This window comes from Neofelis nebulosa, chromosome 14, assembly GCF_028018385.1.
Source record: "Neofelis nebulosa isolate mNeoNeb1 chromosome 14, mNeoNeb1.pri, whole genome shotgun sequence".
NCBI classification, from domain to species: domain Eukaryota; kingdom Metazoa; phylum Chordata; class Mammalia; order Carnivora; family Felidae; genus Neofelis; species Neofelis nebulosa.
In genome coordinates, this window is record NC_080795.1 from 64,583,053 (window position 1) to 64,591,824 (window position 8,772).

At 39.7% G+C, this 8,772-nt stretch overlaps 1 protein-coding gene across 1 annotated transcript; it reads right to left on the reverse strand.

The window, feature by feature from the left end:
• Positions 1–1,998: 1,998 nt before the first annotated feature.
• Positions 1,999–2,793, reverse strand: LOC131494496 (nascent polypeptide-associated complex subunit alpha). Its single transcript, XM_058698941.1, has one exon. It carries the CDS (start codon positions 2,748–2,750, stop codon positions 2,103–2,105), a length of 648 nt encoding a protein of 215 aa, XP_058554924.1. The 5' UTR covers positions 2,751–2,793; the 3' UTR covers positions 1,999–2,102.
• Between the last annotated feature and the right edge of the window lie 5,979 nt (positions 2,794–8,772).

The window sequence follows — 8,772 nt, forward strand, 5'->3', positions numbered from 1 at the left end:
GCTTGGCCACAGTGACTACACTTGCTCAAGTCTTTAAGGGTATAGCTTCACATGCCAAACCCGTCCTTTCTTTTTTTCTTTCCCTAAAATGCAAACTAGCCAGAGGTTTGCTTTCCTCATTTTTGGAGACTTCAAGGTTATAAAGGTTACACTTAGTACTACTGATAGATACATATACTAACAAAAGGTGTTTTTTGTGTGTGTGTGGGAGGAGAATGTGTTATCCTGAACCTTGATTATAGACCCCAAAGATCTTTTCATAGACTAACTTGTTGAAGAAAAGCCATATTTGTCCAAATACCTTCTTCCTAAGAGGTTGTATGTCACGGTGACAAGAATTGATAAATATTGGGTCAGTATAAAAAGAGTAGGCATATGGTAATGGTAAGTATTCAGTATGATTAGGATTTCAGACACACTTTTTACTGGCATTCACTAGAAAGTTCTGAGTGGAACTTGGCCTGTCTTGAAGTGCCTCCTCTCTCACCTATGTTGAGCATTTCCATTCATGTTTTACATATTTTCCTGAAATTAGAGGTTGAGTGCAACATCTGCTACTTTGGCTAAAAGAATTACTCTGGAGTTTGCGTTCTCCACTCATTGTGGTCCAAGCCTCCTTTAGCATTCTAATGCGGTTTCTTGGAGGGTGAATGGAAGTCCCTATTGGGATAGGCGTTTGCAACAATGAGTTAACCAGTGGTTAAGGTCATTGCATGTTTTTAGGTTTAATGTATTTCACAGTGAAGTAACTAACACCTCCTTGTTCCATTCAGTTTGACTTTTTATTTCCACAAATCAGATTGCAGGAGGAGGTGTGAGAGTCCTTTTCTCCTTTGTGTTAAATAGCCTGAAAAGATACCATCTACCCTTTCTTTGAACGAAAGGGAATGCAGACTAAAGGTGGTCAGGGAACAGGTAGCAATTTCAGGGGGGTAAAAATTATGTCATCCTTCAGTTAAGCTTTCGCGGCTTTGGTCTTGAAACCTCATATCACATCAGACCCTTCCATTCCTCTGTTATGGCCAAATATATGCCTATAGTTAGACTGAATCAGCTCCCAAAGAAGACAGATTTTGTCTCTCTTACTCATTCATATAGCTCCCCAACCCCGAGATGAGTAGAGTTGACCCTGAGACATTTGTTCCCATGGAAACCCAACAGGGACCTAGAAGACAAATCCAAAATTATGCCTCTTTTGGAGGGCAAAATCCATTAGGCTTGGATATGTGGCTATGGGTTCCTTCACGTGGTTATTTTAAAGTAATGAGCCTCATCTTTTCCAGGGTCTGATTCATGCTCTTAAAAGGTAATAAGAATGCTTTCTGAAACAAGGTTATCCTTCGTCTATCTTCATCAGTAAGGTAGACTTTCAGATCACACACTGGGGTGTGAAGCCGTGTCATCCTCTATCATTTGAAAACTGACATCAGATTAAAGCTTTGGCTTGACAGGCTATGTGCAGAAACACTGCAAAGAGCTTCAGAACCTTATTAGTTTTCTGCCTTATTTATTTCCCCTCTTGAGATGCCTCTCTTTCTCTGATTGTGTTCTTGGAGCCAAATCATGTTAGATGTAGAAGAGTGTGGAGTGGATGTCACATAATCGTTGTAAAGGCAAAAAGCTGATTATTGTTCTTTGAAGGTCTACTATTTTCCAGGTCCTCTGATGGGGAGATTATACACACACACACACACACACATATACACATAATATTATAAATGAAAATATAAAATGTAAAAATATATAATAAATAATCTATAGTTATGTATACATTAATTATATATGTGTATGTATAATATTTTATGTATTTATATATTTGTTTTACTATATATCTATATTACATATAATGTATGTATGTGTGTGTGTAATTGAATCCTGACATTAATATTTTGAAGTAGATATTATCTCCAGGTAGAGATAACCTCTATGAATGTTTTTGGAGCATATACTTCTTTGTTTTTTTAAGTTCATTTATTTTGTTTTTTTTTTTTTTCATCCAACAAGAAGCCATAACTTTATTAATGATAGAAACAGTACAAATTTCAAACCAAGCTGCAGTTATTCTTTTGAAACACCAAAAAAGGGTCCTCGTTTTCAGACGGTTACATTGTTAATTCCATAATAGCATTTACAATATCATTACTGTTGTTCTTCAGGGCTCGAACTGCCTTTGCTCTTGATACATTTGCTTGTGACATGACCAGTTCTATGTCCTTAACCTCTACACCTGTTTCATCAACCTCTTCCTCTTCACTCTCTTCTTGTACAGTTGGAGTCTGTGTATTTTCTTGAATGTTTGAGACAGCTTCACCTTGAACTTTGAATTTCTCAGCAGCTGCTAGTTGTGCCTGCTGAGATAAATCCTCGATCTTGGCTTCCCCAAAAACTATGTAGGTATCTGAAGCTGGGCTCTTGTAGACATCTGGTTTTGTGATGACAAAGAGGATATTCTTAGATTTCCGGATAGTGACTCTTGTAACCCCTGTAACCTGTCGAAGACCTAGTTTGGACATAGCCTTCCGTGCCTTCTTTTCACTCCGGCTCTGTTTTGCTTTACTGACTGGTTCTTCATCGATTTCAGCTGCTGCTGCCAGCTGGGCTTGTTGGGTGGTGGCCTGTGTGGAATCCTGTTCCTCAAGCTCTGGTACTGATTCATCACTGTCCGATTCTGTTCCAGACCCTGTCTCAGCCTGGGGCTGTGGCAACTCCTGCTCTGTAGCAGGGACGGTTTCTGTGGCTTCACCAGGCATTTTGTGCGGGGAACGCGGAACCAAGATGGCGGCAGAAAGAGAGCGAGCCTAAGTTCATTTATTCTGAGAGAGAGAGAGAGAGAAGAAGAGAGAGAGGAAGCTGTGTGGGGGAGGGACGGGGAGGGGGTGAGAATCCCAAGCCGACTTCGCGCTATCAGCACAGAGCCTGATGTGGAGCTCAAACCCATGCAACCTGAGCCAAAGTCAGATGCTTAACCGACTGAGCCACCCAGGCGCCCTTGGTACATATACATCTAAAGTACAGAAACCTTGGATTGCAAATAACTTGTTCTGCAAATGTTCTGTAGGACAAGCAAACATTTCCAATAAATTTTAACTTTGATAAACGGGCGATGTCTTGCAGTACGAGTAGTATGTGATCACATGATCAAATGTCACAGGATCACAACTGAGCCAATGGTTCTTCTCTCTCTCTCTCTCTCTCTCTCTCTCTCTCTCTCTCTCTCTCTCACTGCAAGATTGTGGGTGATTGTCTCCCATGCTTGGATGCTCGGTGTTAGGCCACAGAGTGTAGCAGAAATCAGTGATTTTTCAGAACGTTGGAAGGTGCCCACAACTAGCACTAGTGTATTTTTTGTCACTTCAAGGCACCAATGGACAGTTCTTTGCTTTTCCATACAATAGTAATAAGCTTAGGAATGATTTGCTTCATTCTAGGTCGGGCTGCCTGCGATACAGACCCTTTCCTCTGCTGCCTTATTACCAGTTACATTAAATACAGTATACAACAAGAGTTTATTAATACTGTACTGTAGTCAACATCCGTGTAGTAAACATAAATCAACTGATTTATTTAGCCACACCTTTTTAAAAAAGTTTATTTATTTTGAGAGTGCAAGAAAGAGAGAACATGAGCTGAGGAGGGACAGAGAGAGAGAGAGGGAGAGAGAGAATCCCAAGCAGGTTCTGTGCTGATGGTGCAGAGCCTGACACATGAACTCATGAACTCATGAACTGTGAGATCATGACCTGAACCAGAGCCAAGAGTCAGATGCTTAACTGACTGAGCCACCCAGGCACTCCAGCCACTTTCTTCCTTTTGTTTTTTTTGTTTTTGTTTTTGTTTTTTTTTTTATAAAGCTATTCAATTGGTGATGAACATTTTTGTTTGTGTTTGATAATTTCCTTAGGGCAAACTATTAAAAGTGGAACACTGGATTACAGGGCATGACTATTTCTTATTTATTTTTATTTTTATTTCTTGAGAGAGAGAGAATGTGAACTGGGGAGGGGGGCAGAGAAGGAGAGAGCCTTAATCAGCCTCTGTTAGCAGCTTGGAGCCCATCACGGGACGTGATCTCACAACGATCATGACCTGAGCCAAAATCAAGAGTCAGATGCTTAACAGACTGAGCCACCCAGGTGCCCCAAGGCATGCCTATTTCTTAATGGTCCTAAATATATCTTGCCAAGTTGGCCTACAAAAGGAGAACAACACCTATACTTATCATAACGTGTAGTGGTTACACTTGTCCTAGAAGTATATACGATTGCTCTTTACCCCCATTCTTGCTAAACTAGACACTTTCATTCTTATTCTTTACCAACCTGGAAGGCAAAAGATAGTATCTCATTTTAATTTGCATTTTCTGAGTAGGATTTTAAGGATCTTAGTATTTTATCTTGAGCAGAAGTTTATCGGTCAAGGAAAACAGAAGTCAATTTCCACTAAAATAAGAAAAGCTAAGAATGTTAGTACCCAGGATATATTTTGAAACAATTTAAAATCAAGTGAATTGATTAGAACTGTATTTTAGCTGTTCCTGGTATTTAGGGAACCTCTTTTCTATCTAATTATGCTGTGTATAATTGCATAAAGACACAGCAGGAGATAAACTTTTTAGAAAAAAAAAAGCAAACAAAACTCTGAAGCCAAGTAGCAAAAGCATTCCTTACGATACATGTCACTTTAATTTCATGTGGTAATTATTTTTACAAGCATTTAGCACACAGTTTGAACCTCAGTTCATAGAAGCCACCATTTTTTCCAGATACGACAGAATTGTGTATTCAAAAATATGGCTAGAGGAGAATTTCTGTTAAAACTTGTTGCATAAAAATTAAAATTTTTTTTGAATGATTGACAGAACCAACAAATTCTCTTCTCAGTTGACAATTGTCTGTTTGCATCTACATTTTTTACCACATGAGGAACATGTACAGAATTTGAACCACGATGTACAATGGGAAAAGTACTGCACTTCCTGGAGGGAAACTTGAGTTTAAACCCAGGATTCATTCAAGAAAAAGCTGTATAACTGAGCCAGGTTATCTTCACCTCTCTGGTCTTCAATTCCATAATCTGCAAAATGAAAAAGATGCACTAGACAATTTTATAGGCCTTTTCCAAACCCAATATTTAGCTCTACTTTTTGTTTTAAGGTGGGAGACTTTCTTAATGATTAATGTTTGCATAAATAACTAAATTAACTATAAATCTGATATTTGTCATTGAACACCTATAAATTACAAGAGACATTTGACAGAGAGACTCTATCCTGTGCTGCCTATTGTTCTGAGTTTTTAATTTAAAAGAGAGGAGGGGAAAGTGTCCTGAATGTGCATGTTGGCTCTTTGATAGGATGGAAGTATATACTTACTATATTTTGTGTCTAGTTGTATATTAGGAATGGATTCTACTTTTTCTATCTTTAATATCCTTTTCCTAATCAGCAAGCAGAATGGAATGGGATAGCCAATATATATATATATATATATTTTTTTTTTTTTTTTTTTTTTTTTTTTTTTTTGCTCAGGGGTTTTCTCAAACTCCTTTTCTGGTTTCTGGGGGAAATCCTTCACCACTCCTGCCAGGCTTGGTGGGATGTCAATCCTAGTGTTTGCTCTCTCTCTCTCTCTCTCTCTCTGCACCCCCACCCATACCCGCTCATTAAAAGGTAGGTGACTGAGGATGGGCCAGAGTCAACTCAGGCTTTTCTATTGTTGCTGTAAGGAAAGACTCTCTGTTCTCTCTGGACCTCATGTTAAAATTTGTAGGGCTGATGTTGCTAGCGGCCATCATTTTCAACATGTGGAAATAGCCTGTCTGCAGGAAGAGGAAATCAGGCCAGCCTAGGAAGATAATTAAAAATTAGTAGATATGAGTGATAGGCTGACAGAGCTCTGATGACACTGGTTGCATCCCTGAATCCTGCTCAATAAGTTCCTTTAAAAAAAAACCCAAAAGCTAGTTTAAGTTGTTTTCCATTGTTAGCAAATGAAAGAGTTCTAATATAACAAGTAGAAGGGAAATTAAAAACAGAAACAAAAACCTGTCTTCTTTTCAGAAGCCTACTTAGGGCATACATGCATCCTGCTGAATCCTTTGTAAAAAATATTTTTTTTTTGTAAAAAATAATTTTAACAATAATAGTTCAAATGAAGGGCTCTGGGTTGTTAGTTTAGATTCTAGGAATGCTGATCAAATATGTACTTCCCAGATGAAAACTACCAGCAAAGTGTCTATCATTATTATATAGCCTCAGAATATTAAAAACTCACGGAAATGTTATTATTATATCTTTGTACTAAATTTTAGCATGCACACATTTGAAATAATAGTATATTGATATGAATCCAGAGCACAAAATTAAGAGAGCTGGGTTGAAGTCCCGCTTTTCCATTTAAGGGTGTGTGGCCTTGGACAAGTCACTTCTCTCTGGCATTCAGTGTCTTCTTCTGTGCAGTAAGGTGTTTGAGATGTGTTACTCCTCAGGTCCTTTCAAGTCAGAAGCTTGGTGCTCTCCTTTTACCTCCTCGTCTTTTTTTTTTTTTTAATTTTTGTTAATGTTTATTTTTGAGAGAGAGAGAGACAGAACGTGATCAGGGGAAGGGCAGAGAGAGAGGGAGACACAGAATCCAAAGTGGGCTCCAAGCTCTGAGCTGTCAGCCCAGAGCCTGACGCAGGGCTTGAACTCGCGAACCGTGAGATCATGACCTGAGCCGAAGTCGGACGCTCAACTGACTGAGCCACCCAGGTGCCCCTCCCTCCTCATCATTTATCTCTTCTAGTTTTCTGCGTAGTTCTGATGTCTCAGATCATGAGAAGCATAATTGAACTGGGAAATTTACAGGGGAGGGTGGTCATACAATCAAGGGAATAAAAGCTCCAAAGTAGAGGATTCTTCAGATTGGAAAATAGTTTGAGAAGGACCAGATCAACATGGCTGAACATCCATAGCTGCTCACCAAACCACTTGCCTTTTGTTTCTGGGCACCTGTCTAGATTATACTCCTGGCTTCCCCCACAAAAGTGTGGCCCTATGAATGAGTACTTGCCAGTGAGATGTGAGAGCATATCATGTACCTCATCTGTAGGCCCGTCCCATAAACCTCCCACTGAGTCCACCGTGTTCATGCTTTTTCTTCATCTACTGTTTGGATAGTGAGGATCCAGTGAAGGCTTCCAAAGGCCACTGGAAGAGATGGAAAGAACGTGGGTCCCTGAATGGCTGTGAGGAGCAGAGCTCATCTCCACTAGCCCTATCAGAGAATGACATGCGAAGGAATAAGGTTTCATTATCTTAAGCCACTGAGATTTTGTGGTTAATGTTACAATAGTTGGACTGTTCTAAGCAATACAAATCAATGATTATAAAACTATTAGGGTGTGAACATAATGAGTACAGACATGCTCACCAAATCTCAGAATCAAGGATACAAAGTTGGGCATTGAACTAGATGGCTTAGTTATAAATAAAAGGCAATATAGCAAGATTTCATTATCCTTAGGGCTTAGCTGCCCTGGTAAGTAGAATGTTTTGGTTAACTGTGTGGGTAAAAATCTATTTAAACTATCTTAGACTCATCTGTTTTAGTAATAGTAATATACCTAATACTGTTTAATGTTTCTAGAGGGAGACACTTATAGTGCCTCTAGGTTATGATTCTAACTATCATCTTTTCTGACTCCTGTCCATGGCTCAGTTTGTTCTCTATATATTACACAACTCCTAAATTTATTTTTCCAATCTTGACCACTTCTTTGAGCTCTACACTTTTTAAAAACATTTTTTTTAATGTTTATTTATTTTTGAGAGAAAGGGAGAGACAGAGCGTGAGCAGGGGAGGGGCAGAGAGAGAGGGAGACACAGAATCCGAAGCAGGCTCCAGGCTCTGAGCTGTCAGCACAGAGCCCAACGTGGGACTCGAACCCATGGACTGTGAGATCATGACCTGAGCCAAAGCCAGACGCTCAGCCGACTGAGCCACCCAGGTGCCCTGAGCTCTACACTTTTATTTTTTTAATAATTTTTTTTTTTACATTTTTTAAATTTATTTTTGAGAGACAGAGCACAAATGGGACAAGAGCAGAGAGAGAATGAGACACAGAATCAGAAGAAGGCTCCAGGCTCTGAGCTGTCAGCGCAGAGCCTGATGCGGGGCTCAAACTCACAAACTGTGAGATCATGACCTGAGCCGAAGTTGGGCGCTTAATCGACTGAGCCACCCGGGCGCCCCAGCTCTACACTTTTTTATTGAATTTCCACATAGGCTGCTGTTAACTCAGACTCAGCTTAGATGCTGTGATGGCTAATTTTATGTGTCAATTTGACTGGGCCATGGGGTGTCCAGATATATGGCCAAACATAATTCTGAGTATTTCTGTGAGGCTGTTTTTGGATGAGATTAACATTTAAATCAGGGAGCGCCTGGCTAGCTCAGTCAGAAGAGCATGAGACTTGTGATCTCAGGGTTGTGAGTTTGAGCCCCACTTTCAGTGTAGAGATTACTTACATAAATAAAACTTAAAAAAAAATTTAAATCAGTAGATTGAGTAAAGCAGATTGCTCTTCTTAATATAGGTGGGCCTCATCTAATCAGCTGAAAGCCTAGAACAGAAAAGGCTGTTTCTCCCCCTGAATAAGAGAGAATTCTTCCTGCTTTACTGCCTTCAAACTGAGACATCAGCTTTTTCCTGTCATCAGACTCAAACTGAAACGTTGGCTTTTCCTGGGTCTTGAGCTTGCCGGTCTTGTAGTGGAACTATACCATGGACCCT

Excerpts from the sequence above, each read along its gene's own strand:
- LOC131494496 (XM_058698941.1), bottom strand. The coding sequence starts at position 2,750 with ATGCCTGGTGAAGCCACAGAAACCGTCCCTGCTACAGAGCAGGAGTTG.